This window comes from Macrotis lagotis, chromosome X (assembly GCF_037893015.1).
Source record: "Macrotis lagotis isolate mMagLag1 chromosome X, bilby.v1.9.chrom.fasta, whole genome shotgun sequence".
Taxonomy (NCBI): domain Eukaryota; kingdom Metazoa; phylum Chordata; class Mammalia; order Peramelemorphia; family Peramelidae; genus Macrotis; species Macrotis lagotis.
The window spans coordinates 636997535-637013363 of record NC_133666.1 but is presented as its reverse complement, the minus strand read 5'-3'; the positions used below and the strand labels follow the sequence as shown (position 1 = coordinate 637013363).

The following is a 15829-nucleotide window of genomic DNA, read 5'->3' as shown; positions in this document are numbered from 1 at the left end:
GACATCTTAAATTAGAACAGGAAGGTACCTTAGATTTCATATGGTAAAACCCCTCCTTTTATAGATGAGGAAACCGAGGCAAAGAGAAGTTGAGGAATTTGCTGCTGTCATAGAGTTAACAAGTAGCAGACTCAGCAACACTCCTTCCCCTGTGACATGTTGCCTCTCCTTCAGGCAAACTCTGAGTCTGATTCCATCACCTTGTCAATGGGAAAAATGTCTGGCTCCCAGAAATTAGTGATGCTATCCCTTATGCAGGCATAAGGTTAAGGACACTCACTGCCAATTTTATGTCCCTTGCCTGCCCACTCCCTGATACTTGAATGCAACCCAGGACTTGGACAGAGAATCCTCATACTCAAATTTGGCTTTGGCTCTGGATTTTCAGGGGAAGAACCCTATTCTGACCTTTTACTTTTCAGATGCTTTCCTGGTCCAGGAAAAGCACTAACCCACTGGCCCTGGACTGCTGTCCATGGGTCAGCCTTGGGTGGGTAGGGCATTGATGACCCTCCCTAGTTCTGAGGTTTATCCTGGCATTCAAAGCAGAACTGAGATCTTCATTGTTAGGAAAATACGTCTATTCTCAATCCATCAGATCCCTTGCCTGTCCATCCAGCTGTTTGCAAGCAATAGGTTCACCCTGTTTGAAATACTAGGAAAAGAGGGGTCCAAAGGCAACTGAATCTGACAGTGAGATCTGTGAAGCTGTTCTCTTGGTGAACTTTATTGGTTCCTATACACCTCTTTGTTGCTAACAATCTATCTGAGCATTTGACCAAATAGGTGGCCGAGGAGGAAAGAGAAAAACAAAGGTATTTATCTGATATAATCTCTTCCATGCTTTCTTGAAATTCCAAATCTCACCCAATTCCCAACCTAATTCCATCTGCCAAAGGGGTGAGCAGGTTCTCCTCTCATGCTACCAACATTCTCTATTCTAACCATCCCCATTTCCCTGTCTTTCCCCTTTATGGGACCTAGAGCAGGTTCTCAGACTAGGAAAAAAAAAGAATCCCTCATATTTGGAAAGTGCTTTCAATTCCCCAGAGAATTCTAAAGCTGTCATTTCATTTGATTTCCACCATAATCTGGAAAGTTAGCAAAGATTATTCTGTCCATTGACAGATGAGGCAACTAAGGCATAGAGAGGTTGCATGTCTAGCTCAAGGATACATACAGTGGGTTAGTAGCAGAACTGAGCCTAATAAAAATAAAAGCTGTTACTATTTTATTATAGTGCACTGTGGTTCATTGGAATCTCCTGGAACCCAGGTCACCTTGCTCTTAGCACTATTTCTTTCCACTAGACTGTTCTTCTAGATTCTGAATAACTGGTTATTCCCCCTTTTATCTCTTTCCCTCAATCCATCCCAGGTACATGTAAAGTAGGGGTGAGTTGGTAGGGATGACAGATGACAGGGAGGAGGATAGGAGAAGGACAGAAGGGAAGAGGAACCAAGGAAACAGGGGCCTTGGGGAATGTCAGGGCCAGGACTCTGGAATAGGTCAGGGGTTGCTTGAAATGAAGGGTAACTCTTCTGATGAAATGCTTCCCCCAAACAGAGAATTTGAATCTGGTGGTGGATAAATTACAGATTGGATAAGCTAAACTTGGAGTTCAAAGGTAGAAGTCATTGGAGGTCTACTGGTGTTTTATCATTTTACTTTATTTTTACCTCAGAGAAGTGGGAACCATAGGATCTTGCAAGGGGAATCAGACCTAAGTAAGTCTAATTCTTTGGAATGTGAAGACATAGCACCTTAAAAGGTATCAAAGCCAAAAAACATTATCTCAGAAGCCATAAAAACCCAAGTCCCAAATGGCATTAGATCCAGGCAGGAGGAAAAGCAATAAGGCAGTGGGAGGATGTGCCAACCCCAGGGAAGGACCACAAAAGGAAGAGAGTGGTACTTACAACACTGGGAGCTGGGGACTGGAAGAGGTTTGTCCTGTTCTTCTTGGAATGAATACTAAAGGGAGAGAACAAGAGAAAGAAACTCAGGGGAGGGCAGAGGACTCTTAGCAGCACTAAGTCAGAAATATGGAACCCAGATATCCATCACCTCCCAAGCTTGAAGGAAGTATGCTCTAGTCTACCTAATCATAGGTTGTCCTACCCCACACCCCCCAACAAAAAAAGAATCTAGTCACCCAGTAGACTTGAGGAGCTGTTCACTAATCCCCAGAGACAGCCATGTGTTGGGGCAAACATAATCTCCATGCACATGTCTACTCACATCATCCTGGTCCCTCATAGCATTCAACTGCTCCAGCTTCTTTGCCCAATACCGAGCCTCTTCCTCAGGAATGTCTGAAAACCAAATCCACATCTGTCAACCAAGCAGGAAATCTGTGTCCCTGAACCTCTCACTGGCTTTGCTTTCATGGCACATGGATTGAAGTATGGGAGAGAAAATCAGATCATCCCAAAATAATGTTTGGTAGGATGGGATATAAGAAGAGAATGGAGAAAGACAGAGAGAAAGGAAGAGAGGAGGGAGGTAAGGGAGGGAAAAAGTAAGAGAGAAAAGAAGGTTGCTTCACCCAGAGGTACTCTTAGTGATGGATGGCCAAGGGAAGAGACAATTCATCATTAGGAGCAGCTCATCATTGGCATTAATTAGGCAGCAGTATGGCAACAAATTCAGTTCCTGGAAGGCATGGGCAGAAGAGGTTTGGAGCATTGCTCAATTCTTCTCGCTTCTCTTGTCTTCTCCACTTTTCTCCTCTTTTTTTTTAGGTTTTTGACAGGTAAATGGTGTTAAGTGGCTTGCCCAAGGCCACACAGCTAGGTAATTATTAAGTGTCTGAGACCAGATTTGAACCCAGGTACTCCTGACTCCAAGGCCGGTGCTTTATCCATACACCACCTAGCCGCCCCTCTCCTCTTCTTTTTCTCTTCTCTTCTCTTCTCTTCTCTTCTCTTCTCTTCTCTTCTCTTCTCTTCTCTTCTCTTCTCTTCTCTTCTCTTCTCTTCTCTTCTCTTCTCTATTCTTCTTTCTTTTTCCCTCTCTTTTTTCTCCCCCACTTCTGCTTCTCCCACTTCCAAAGTAGGTCCTCTCTACAAAAGCCCTTCACCTGCTCACTCATTATGATATGGAGGTGAACCAGGGCTGGAAAATTTGCCAAAAGACTATAAGCTCTAGCAGATCTTACTAAACTTGGAAAGACTTTGGGCTATCCAATCCAAGAACTGTGCCAAATTAGTGCATGGATTCATATAACCACATTGGTTATTAGATAATAAATTCTTTGGCCATGGTACTGTTTTGGAACAGATAAAAATATAAAACAGCCTTTGGTTTTCATTCTACAGTGCCTTTAAATATCAATTTAAACACAGATATTCTAAATATAAGATCTTCATCCAAAGACTAGTGAGTTGATCCAGTTCTGGAGAAACTGAACTATATCCACATGTACATTCTTCATAAGAAACTGGAAGACATTGAGAAATTACAGTTAAATGGAAGTCCAACTCTCAAGTTTCCCTGGGAGAGGTAAATAAAGTAACTAAAGGAATTGGTTTCATAATGCACCCAAAGTGCTCACTCAAGTTATAGTGCTTATTATGAACATAGGCAAGGAGACCAACATGAAGATAGTTGTAGTAATTATAACTATTCCAACTCATTTATTAAAATAAGCTATTGCCTCCTCTAAGTCCTTTTCCAATAACAGATATCTATAATCCTCTGGTATAATCTTTCAAAAATGAAAGAAATAAAGCATTATTTCTTAGAAAATATCAACAAATATAAAATAGTCACCACAATTAGGAGACCAAAAGAACCCAGAAGCAATTCAGCTAGCAAACATTGATCTCTGCCAACCAGAGAGGTATAAAAAGCAAAGACCACATGACTTTAGAATACAACAGTAGCTCATTTGCAAAACGTCACAGAAAAGAAAGATGGAAGATTTTTCACAGTATTGACTTACAGAAGAGTGAAAAGAGGTGCACAGAAAAACAATATTTAGGATCCAACAAAGCCCCATAATCTTGACAGTATTTATAGCTGAAATGGGAAAGTCAATAATAGATTTAAATATAACACTTGCCACCATTTCTATATTATTTATTTTCATCCTAAATAACAGTAGAATCACCATATCACTCTACCACATTAGTACTCAATGTGGAAGTGGAATTGGCACTTAAGAAGCGGGAACAGATTTACCTAACCAAATGCACAAGAAGTCCATATGGAGGTGATATTTTTAAAGGCATGAAAGAATCAGTTTTGAAGATTTTGCAAAGGTGAGGAATTTCCAAAAGAATAAAAAAAACATAGATGGCATTATTACTAAAGAGAAGTTGACTGAAAAAATACAAGCAACTCTTTTTTTTAGGTTTTTGCAAGGCAAATGGCTTTCCCGGGGCCACACAGCTAGGTAATTATTAAGTGTCTGAGACCAGATTTGAACCCAGGTACTCCTGACTCCAGGGCCAGTGCTTTATCCACTGCACCACCTATCCACCCCTTATACCAACAAATCTTAATCAATACTTTCTTTCCCATCTACATAAAAACTTGATAAGAATGGTATAGATAGGTGTTGAGGATATTCTGGATGAAAATGTAAGAAAAAATATATTTCAACAATCAAATTTCCATCCTATCACATCTTCACAACCATACAATGAAAGGTATTTTTGTTGTTGTTCAGTCAGGTCCAATTCTTTGTGACCCCCTATAGAATTTTCTTGGCAAAGAAACTGGAGTGGTTTGCCACTTCAGCTCACTTGATAGAAAAACTGAGGCAAACAGGGATAAGTAACTTGCCAAAGGTCACACAGCTAGTAAGTGTTTGAGGATGGATTTAAACTCAGGAAAATGAGTGTTCCTGATTCTAGGCCCAGCATCTATCCACTGTACCACCTAACTGTTCAATGAGAAGCAAAGAAAATACAAAGTCCCATTGTGCTTACTATTTATTGATTACTCTCTCCAAACAAACAAAAACATTAGACTGAGTAGAATAAAATGCACTCTTAAAGGTTCTCAACAAAATATTTTCCATGCAGAGGTTAAGATTATGCAAGAATCAGGCAGCTAGGGGGCACAGGAGATAGACCACTGACCCTGGAGTCAGGGGGACCTGAGTTCAAATCCGACCTTAGACACTTAATTACCTAGCTGTGTGACCTTGGGCAAGTCACTTAGCCCCATTGCCTTAAATAAAAATTTTAAAAAGGATTAGGCAAGATTCCTCAACCAGTTGCATTCACAGAGATAACTTTGTTCAGTGATTTTCTGATTATCAGAAGGTTCTTAATAATAGTATTTACTGTATTCTAATTTATATAGTACTATAATGTTTTTTAAAATGCCCTTTTCATAACAAGACTGTTAGGTTTTGAAAGAATTATCATTCCCATTTTATAGATAAGGAAACTGCAGCTTTGAGAAATAAGTGACCTGCCATGGGCAAACAGAAAGTAAGTGGCTAAAGTGGAATTTAAATCCAGGTCTCTTGGCTTCCAATATAGAATTCTTTCCATTATCCCATGCTACCCTGAAATTAAATTAAGCAAGTTGACATAAAACATAGAGAGATATACTTGATAAATGTGGTTGATGATGTCACTAGGGATGTCTTCATAGGACAAATGGAAGGATTCTGATTTGATTGCAAGGATTTCCAGGTATTCCTATTTTTACACTGAGTAAATAGCCTCAAGTCCAGTACATTAAGGGCCTCCTAAAATAATTGCCATAGGCCATTAGAAGAGATAAGACTAACTTGTCCACACACAAAAACTAAATGGATAAAGAATGCATGTTACCCAGATGATGAGAAGCACTTAGATGGGCAGCTCATTGAATTAGTTCATCCATGCATATACCTGAGATAGGCTTCGAAGATGGTCAATAAATTGGAAGGAAGGTCAGAGCAGACTGGATAGCATTTAGGGTCCCAGGCTGAAAAAGTCCAGCTTTTTAAACATCAATAGTCTACCTACAATGCTATATAACTTCAAATATAAAGTATCACAGTCTCAAAATTGCCAGTGACCTGAAGCACAACAGAAAGCAACAAAGTATATATGTATTTTGTAGACTGCAGAGCAAACCATACTGTTTTAAAATGGTCAAAATAAAATATATAGAATTACAAAAGAAACCAATTATATTGAAATATAATTACCAAATGTCATGATTTTTAATCCAAGGCTATGATTCCTGATCTAGAGGAAGACTTCTGTATTGGAGTAGTTTCTGTATGGAGAATTGATGAAAAGATTGGACAGGAATTACATGGGATGAGATTGTTGTGATCAGCACATATGGAGAGATCAACTGCTTCAGTGGTCCATGGGCCCATCAAAGACCTGTTAGATTTTGCATCTTATACAGTCTCCTTCCATAACAATCAAGACAATCTCCAGACAAGTCCTCAGGCCCCTTTCAACCCAGGGCTGTTTTGTCCTGCCTTGGCACTCCTGATGGCTTGGAAATGAGAAGATACTGATAATGGTGGACAGAATAGAAGGCACAGATAGAATTGAGCAGAAGGGTTGCCCTTAGGTCCTCTCCTCCTTTGTAACTAAGCTGATTTGCTAGGGCCATATAGCCCTCATTTCCAAATGCCTGAGAGAAATGGCTGATTCTTTTGGGGTTTTTTTGCCATCTACATAGTGCTTAGGAAAGTGTTCTATACGTGGTAGACACTTATTACAGACTCTCAGGGCACCTCTGCCTTATCAAAGAAGAAATCCCCTCTACAATATCCCTGATAAGAGGTTATCCAATCTTTTATTGAATATGTGTACATCAGTGGGGAGCTCATTATTTTCTAACAATACATGACTTTTTTTTTTGGTAAGGCAATGGGGTTAAGTGGCTTGCCCAAGGCCACACAGCTAGGCAATTACTAAGTGTCTGAGGTCTGATTTGAACTCAGGTACTCCTGACTCCAGGGCTGGTGCTCTATCCACTGCGCCACCTAGCCGCCCCCACATTGACTTTCTATAAGTAAAACAAACCCATTGTAGGACAAGAGGAGTAATACTTTCTCTGATGTTCTGAATATTTAGAGAATGAGATCAAGGCTATCTATCAGTGATGGTAGAGTGAGGAATCAACTGGTAAAACTCTACCAAGATTGGGGTGGCTAGGTGGCGCAGTGGATAGAGCACCAGCCCTGGAGTCAGGAGTACCTGAGTTCAAATCCAGTCTCAGACACTTAATAATTACCTAGCTGTGTGGTCTTGGGCAATCCACTTAACCCCATTTGCTTTGCAAAAACCTAACCAAAAAAAAAAACTCTATCAAGATTCATAATTTCTAAGTTCTATCTCAAGGTGAAAAGGCAATGAGATAGAATCCAGTTTAGGGAGAAGCAGTTCAGATTGTTCCCAAAATAGAGATTCTTAATGAATAGCTGCAATTGAGAGAAAGTACCTCAGGAATATACCCATTCATACCTGAATGGTAATCATTACTGTCATATTCCAGAGAAATAGTTATTCATTTTCTTCTTGGAAATCTTGAATAATGAGAGACTCTCCACCTCTAAAAGAATCCCATTCCCATTTTGGCCAGCCCTAATTGTGAAGTATTTTTTTTAATACTGAACTTGCTCTTCATTCAATTCTCTGGGGTCAAGATCAATAAGACCTGGCACATGACAATCCTTTAAATACTTGAAGACAGTAATCATGACCATCCAAAACTCTCCTTCAGGTTAAACATCTCTTGATCCTTTACTTTATGCTCATATTTCAGGATTTCCATTTGGTCTCCCATCTCTAACCACTCTCTAGCCATCAATAATTTTCCCAAAATGTGAACAGCACATAATCTCCATGTATAATATGATTAGAGCAGAAGACAATGGGTGCCTTCACCTATTCTAGATGCCATGATATTGGACAGCTAGTTGGAGCAGTAGATAGAATACTATGCCTACAGTCAGGAAGACCTGAGTTCAAATCTAACCTCAGATGCTTGCTAGCTCTGTGATCCTGGGTAAGTCACTTAACCCTGTTTGCCTCAGGTCTCTCATCTATAAAATGATCTGGAGAAGGAAATGGCAAACTGTTCCACTGTCTTGGTCAAGAGAATCCCAGATGGGTCATGGAAAGATGGACAAAACTGAAATGACTCAATAACAACAAAGGATAACATTAACTGTTTTGACAACCTCATTATATAGTTGAGGCATATCGAGCTTAGAATCTATTCAAAAGTCTTTGTTATTATCCTTAACATTCAACACTTGTCTTAGCTCATTCTAGGATTTAGTGGGGCTAACACTATCCTTAAAGAACCATAATAAACTTTGTATTAATTCTCTATCACTTGCCCTTGATTTCTTCTTCAGGCACCTTTTAAATCTGAGTTGAAGGATGAACTTTCAATGTAGTCACAGTGGTCTCAAGCCAGCTCACTCTTTTCTTTCATATTAAAATCATTTGCTTTTATATGATCAGAATTTCTTTCTGGAAAAAAAATCTCATCACTCTTGAGATAACTTCTATAGAATCTTATAATACTGCCAATCCTTTCTCTGAGTTCTGAAATCTGTCCTCCCAAACTTAGGAAATATATCAGACAAAGCCTTCTTTTATCCATCACAAAATCTAACATTCTGCCAAGTTCTACTTTGGCTTCTAGGTGCTCCTTATTGGTTGGAATCAAGTCCACAAGTCTGTTTTCAGCTATCCAGCTTTTAGCAGAAAACTTTAGCAGATGGTCATATAATTGAAGTCACTCATCACAGATATAAAACTCCTCCTGGTGATCTGCTTCTAGAAATCATCATCCATTTTGTCCTTCTGGTAAAGCAGTCTGTAATATGCTTTTACTATAATATCATGTCTGTTCTCTGCCTATTGACCCTCAACCAAAATGCCCTCCAATATACTTTCTGCATTTTGGTTCATGAATTTTCACATAGCAGTATATTTTCTTGAAATAAAATGCTAAATTTGAGTCAGATTCTAGCAAGTCTCAGAGTGGAAGGAAAGGGACCAGAGTAGGGCTTGGGGAAAACTCTGGGAATGCTCCTTTGATTGGTACCTTTGAAGTTCTGTCTCCAGCACTTACCCAAAGGCAATTCAAAACGGGTGTCCAGGAGAATTCTATGGAAGGTGGGGTCCTTGGTACCACAGATCTCATTGTCTGTCATGATGACTTGAGAATCCAAGGTGAGCCATTCACCAGGGCCCTCCTGAGAAAGGGAGCCCCCATCAAATCCAGAAGTGGTCAGAGGAAGAAGATGGTTAGGGGAGAGAAGAGGACGTCAAAGGGTTAAAACCAGTGCCAAGGAAAAATGACCCAAGAAGAGGATATACACACCAGGTACTCCTTCCTCAGTTCTAAGAACCTCAGTATTCCTCAACTGTGCACTAATTCAGCCAGTCCCTATCATTAGATATTCAAAATACAAGGTTATTCTAAAAAAAAACCCCACTGCTTCTATTTGGGGTGTGGCAGGGCTAAAAGGGGAATCAAAGCTGCATTAAGGCTCTGGGTCAAAGCAATTAGAGCTGAAACTAGGAAAAGGAACAGAGCAGATGCTGTGTATCAGTCAAAGAGCAAAAAACAAAAATACACCACTACTGGCTTCCTGGTCTACCTTGGGAAAAGGCAGGAAGTTCATAAGCTATCCTCATCTCTAGGATACCTCTTTTAGAAAGGCTTGTAGGTGAGCCCTGACCCTGACCTGGCTTCCAAACCTCCTAGCATAGGACTACACCCCCCTTCTTTCTCTCCCCTTTTGTTCATATATTCAGGTTCTAAAGGCAGTGCCCGACTCTTTGCTGCTGCCCATCCCCCATCCCTCGGGCTTACCTCATTAGATTGGCGAATGGTCCGGAGTGGGATCCATACAGTGCCCACCATGGTGTCCCAGATGAGCCCTTTATTCCAAACTTCCACTGTCAGGCCAAGGTCCAGGCGATTAATTTCACTGGCAGAAGAGGTAGAAGGAAAGGAAGAGAGCCGTCATCCATAGAGTCTACTGCAAGGTAGGTGGGAGCCAGAGTGAATATAGTATCAGGGTTGGAGTCAGTGGGCACAAGTTCACATTGGGTTCAGACACTTCCTGTGTGTCCCTGGGCAGGTCATTGATACTATCAACTTCGGTTATCTCAACTGTCAAATGGGGGTAATAGCACTTATGATTGACAGCTGGTGGCTCAGTAGAGAGAGTTACAGCCTAGAGTTAGGAAGACCTCTTCCTAACTGGGCAAGTCACTAAAGCGTGTGTGTGTGTGTGTGTGTGTGTGTGTGTGTGTGTGTGTGTGTGTGTAGATTTATGTTTGTGAATATGTGTATGTGTGTGTTTGAGTGTATGTGTGCATATATATGTGTGTGTTTTGTATATATGTGCATCTGTGTGTTTGTGAATGTATTTGCATGTATATGTGTGTTTGTGTGTATATGTATGTATGTGTAAAATTTGGAAAACCTAAGTGTCAAGTAAATGTTTTATTATTGTTATTATTACTATTATTATTATTATTATTATCATTTGGAGATAGAGGGGACATTGGAGATAATTTAGCTAGACAGCTATCTTTCTACCTTCCCCTCCCCAATCCAAGCTACCCGTAACCCAACAGGGCACGAGGCAGCCTGGCAGATCAAGTACTTTGGAGTATCCTTCTCTGCCAACTATTTTGCCCCTTCCCCCATCCTGGATAATGGAACCCAGAGGCAACCAGGGGGAACAATGGATAGAATACTGGACTTGGAGTCAGAACTGAATTCAAATCTAGCCTCAGACATTGACTAGCCTTGTGACCCTAGGCAAGTCACCTACTTCTCTCAGTCTCTGTTTCCTCGCGGGTACAGTAATATCATCTACGTCAAAGAGTTAAGTGGATCAAATGAGCTTACATGTCCCATGCTTTGTAAACTGCAAACTATTACAAATGATAGTGATTGTAACTATTGTTGTTGTTAAGTTGACATCCCATTCTCACTACAGGAGGAGGAAACTCAGAATCCCAGCTCTCACTTCCCAAAAGTGGGAGCTGAGATCTTTCTATACCCTACCCCACAAAAGTGGGCTATATCTTATCATTGGGATAATCCAAATACACTCTTTGGGATAATGTGGATGACCTTTAGGCCTTATCCTCTGCCCTCTAACTGTATCCTAGGGACTTTTAGGCCTTTCCATTTGTTCTGAAACTTCATTGTCTCCTCCAACCCACTCCCGCCCCTAATTAGAGTAGGAGATCCTTGGGAGCAAGAACTGACTCCTTGTCTAATTGTATCCTTGATATTTGGTACAAAACAAACACTATATAAATATTTTCTTTTTCAGTCATTCATTCACTTAATAAATATTTGTTGAATTGAATGGAAACAAATTTTCTTACCCTATTCCCTATGCCTGAAATTCTCTCTCAATCTTTCTCTCTCTCTCTAGGCTTCTGTCTCTGCCTTGCTCTCCTTTTTCTCTGTCTGACTTCTCTTTTTCTTTCCCTCTGTCTCTCTCTCCCCTTCTCTATGCTGTCCCCTTCTTCTCTTTCCATTCTTTCCTTCCTTTCCTCTCCTATAACCTTTTCTCCCTCCCTTCCTCCTTGATGAGCTCCTACCCATTCTTTTTTTTTAAATTTTATTTATTTAAGGCAATGAGTTTAAGTGACTTGCCTAAGGTTCCACAGCTAGGCAATTATTAAGTGTCTGAGACTGATTTGAACTCAGGTCCTCCTGACTCCAGGGTCAGTGCTCTATCCACTGCACCACTTAGCTGCCTCTACCCATTCTTTAAAGACAAACTCAAAAGCTACTTCCTCCAAGAAGGAAAAAAAAGACATTGATAATGACATTCCCCCTTGAACCTCAAGTAGCCCTTTGTATGCTCCACTCTACTGTATGTATCATGTAATATTACATTCTCTATCTGTGTTTGCTTTTTTCATCCTCTTTTAGGTTGTTAATTCCATAAAAGTTTGATTTTAGCTTTAATGAAACCTCAAATCTTCTCCAACTCTGAGCCCAGGAGGGTTCTCTAGACACAATAGGTCTCAAATAGATATTTGTGAATTTGTTTTGTACTTCATTCTGTACCCCCTCTCCCCCAAACCTAGCCAGTTCGGGGCTCTCCAGTAACTACTCTGCCCTCTCCCACCAGCTTCCCTATAAGTGGTTTTCCTTAGCCTCTTTCATTCCTCAGATCCTAGGCCTTGGACTCAAGCCAGCTCTGCCCAGTATCTAGTCAGCAACAAAGGCTTACGATAAGCCGGTCAAGGCAGATTGAAAAACAGCGCTGGGCTAGGAGTCAAGTGATCTGGATGTGAGTTCTGGTTCTGATGCTTCTCAGACCAGCAACCCTGACCAAGTCTCTTCTACTTTCAGAGCCTCAATTTCATCTTCTGTAAAATGGGATTGATGACTTTCGCTCTACTGACCTCAAGAACTATGAGGAAAGAATTTTGTCAATTGTAGAAAACAAAAGCTGGGGCTGTGATTTTAATATCAGATCTATAACTTACTCATTTTATAATGGCTAACACTTATGCAGTAGTTTAAGGTTTGCAAGATACTGCATCTGATCTTCACAACCATCCTGGGAGGCAGGGGTTATTATTGTCCTCATTTCACAGATGAGGAAACTAAAGTAGATAGAGATTAAGGGTCACACAAGTATTTGAGGCCAAATTCGAAGTAAGATCTTCCTGACCACAATGCTCTATTACCCGTTCTCCCAGGTTTCCTAGTTGTAAACCATTCTGCCTGAGCCTCAGTTTCCCTCTGTAAATTGAGAGGATTGGGTTTCATGATCTCTAACCTCTCTTTCAGTTCCAAATCCCATGGACTTATGAATGTAGCCATGTGACCTTGTATAAGTCAACTATGGAGCCTCATTTTCCTCATTCGTAAAAAGGAACAATAATTTTAAATTCCCTTCATTTCTCACAAAGTTATGGGGAAAGAAAACACTTGCTATACCTTAAATTTAATGAAAATTATTATTATTGTTTTGACTTCTCTCTCTTAGAAAAGAAATGTGCATGGTCATGTGAATTCACCGACTTAACAACTTGAGACCCCAGAAAGATAATTGGAACTGAAAGTCAATGATGAACATGGGTCCCAATGTTGGAGATGAAAATGGGGAGATTTATGCCTAGGACCCTCTGGAAATTGTTTGGTGGAATTATTCCTTGAGGGAACTTAAATAGAATAAGCTAATGACCCTGATTGAATTTGGAAGATGTGAGACTAAGATTTACATGTCCCAAGTTTACAATCTCTGTTTTATTAGTTCTGAACTCTTGGTTTGGTTTGCTAAGGATTTTCCTTTTAATGGCTAGAGAATTGGGAACTAGAAGGGGCCTTATAGGCAATTAGTCTAACTCTATCTCCAGTTAATAGGTAAGAAAACTAAGGTTTAGAGAAAGTGATTTGATCAAAGGCATTTTAATGAGTCAGGAGAAGGGCCCTTGTGTTGGAAAAAAAGAAAGCCCAATCACCCTTCATTTTGCAAAAAGCAAGGTGGAGAAAGAAAATTGTCCACACCAAGGCCAGTGATCTGGAGAAGTCTGGTACCTAAACAACAAGGTTGGACAGATGGCCGTAGGAGGTAGGGAGGTACAAGAATAATTCTAGCAGCTTTGTCTGAGGAGCTATCTGCCTGGGGAAGGGGAACCTACTTGAGGGAGAGCCAGCTTTTAGCTTGGCAGATTTCTTTACAGAATGACAAATAGAGGCTTAAGTAACCAAATAATGGAGCACAGTGAAAAGAGCAATAGACCTAAAGTCAGGAGACTTGAGTGTGAGTCCTATCTCTACCAGTAAGTCCCTTGATGACCTTGGGCAATGTCTTCCTCATGTGAATCTCAATTTGTCCACCCTTGAAATGGGGTGCCCACCCTACTAACCTTTCAGGTAGTAGTTAAGAGGATGGATGGGGAAAAGCTTTGTAAAGTGAAAAAAGGTCTGTAAAGTACTATGTATATTTAAGTAATTATTATTATCATTCAGTCCTGTGCTCTGAGTCAGCTTCCTCATTCCTTCACAGCTGCTAGCCCTGTGAATAGATGGAGAAGGTTGACTACAGAGGTGCCATAGATACTCACAACATGAAATCCTGCTCCCAGCATGGCAGGTTCCCCCGCACCGCGATGGTGGTGCTCTTAACATTCTGCACCTTCAGGGTCACGTAGGTATTGAATTTTTCTGGGGGAAGAGATATCAGGCAGAGTGAAAGGTTATTGAGGTTGGGCCCACTGAACCACTCTGACTCTTGATGATTCTAATTTTCAACATTAAGACCTTCCTAACCCACCCCCAGATCTACTTCCACAGACTTTGGGTATGTGGAAAGCATTAGGAACACAGGCAATATTCATGCCCATGTTCTTAACCCCCTTTAAAGTCTTAGCTCAATTAATAGGAACAGAGTCTGTTGCCTAAGGGTCTGGCTCCTTGTAGAATCATAATTTCAGAGCTGGACACCTGGTCCTACCAGACTTGGAATAAAAATTCCATCTATAATATGCCAGAAAAGTAGTCAACCAACCTCAACTTAAAAATTTTCAGTGACAGGAAATTCATTACAAATCAAAACAGACCATTTCACTTTTGGACAGGTCTTTGTTGGGAAGTTTTCTCTCATACTGAACCAAAATTAGTCTCTTTGCATCTTTCTTCCATTTCCACTCTCTGTGGAAAAGAAGTACACATCTTCTCCTCAAGCCAACCACCTCCAACAGAGACTAGATGTGTCTTTTCCAGTGAGATACTAATTTTACAAATGATTTGGAGAAGGTTAGAAAAGACATGAGCTGTCTCTCTAGTTCCCCTCCACCTCCTTTCCCTAAACATTCACCCTTAAATGAGTGGTCATTTACACACATTCCCATTCCATTCTATTAACCCCCCCCAAAAAAAACCAAGGAGGGTCACTTACCTTGAGCACCATCAAACTTGGCTTTTTTGACTGTAGAAAGAGATAGAGAAAAGGAGAGGTAAAGAAAGGGAGAGATGGGGAGAGGGAAAAACATAAAGATGAAATAACAGGAATAGAAATGGAGATGAAAAGACAGGTAAAGGAAAACATGAGAGAAAGAGATGAAAAGGGTGGGAGGGGGAAGAGAGAAGAGTTGGAAGAGAAAAGAGTAAAGAAAAGACATGGAAAAAGATATGAAACAAGATGGAAGGGGTATGGAAAAGGAAAATAAGGTAAGGAGAAATGAGGAGAGAGGGGAAAGGGAAAGAGGGGGAAAGAGGTAGTGTTATTATAAAGACAGATAAACATAAGCTGAAAGCAGGAGAAATAAGGAAAAAGTGGACCCATAACCCTGACCCAGATGTCCTTCTCCCCCCACCACCTATTATGTACCACCCTTAACTTTCTCTCTTGTGAAGAACTTGCTTAGCCATCCCATTTCTGAGATCTGGCCAGACTCTAAACAAGAGAGAATTAAGATAGAGTCATCTGAGTCCAAGGCCTGAGACAACAGGGCATACATTTTTGTATGAAGAAAGGTAGAGTGTGCTAGTAAATATATCAATAACCCTAGGGGAGAAGAAAGATTTTACCCATTCATTGTGGTCTTCCTGCCAATGAAGTTTATCAAAGCATTGTCATTGACAAAAACATCTCTATTATTTATCCTTTTTCTCAGGGTAGTGGGTTGTCTTGGGGAAGAGTAAAAGTAGTGCCACTGATAATTGCTCTGAACCTTTAGTGTTAGGGGCTTGACCAGAAGCTCCTTTTAGTTTAGTGATATCCTGACAAAAGCAGGCTCTCCACTACCTCACCTTATTTCCTATTCCTACTCCTTAAGTTTTTCCCATCAGTGGCTGGAGAATGGAGTTTAATAGGGGACCTGACTAGGCTAATGCAATCATT

At 40.5% G+C, this 15829-nt stretch overlaps 1 protein-coding gene across 1 annotated transcript in view; it reads right to left on the bottom strand.

Moving 5' to 3' along the window:
• UNC13A (unc-13 homolog A) overlaps window positions 1–15286 on the bottom strand; it is a 72939-nt gene extending 57653 nt beyond the window's left edge. Inside the window, exons 1-6 of the mRNA XM_074202196.1 lie at window positions 14885–15286; window positions 14052–14151; window positions 9808–9925; window positions 9061–9184; window positions 2242–2315; window positions 1920–1974 (exon numbers count right to left, since the gene is read on the bottom strand). Coding sequence (XP_074058297.1) covers window positions 1920–1974; window positions 2242–2315; window positions 9061–9184; window positions 9808–9925; window positions 14052–14151; window positions 14885–15107 — 694 coding nt within the window. The 5' untranslated portion in view covers window positions 15108–15286. The remainder of the gene's footprint in view (window positions 1–1919; window positions 1975–2241; window positions 2316–9060; window positions 9185–9807; window positions 9926–14051; window positions 14152–14884) is intronic.
• Between the last annotated feature and the right edge of the window lie 543 nt (window positions 15287–15829).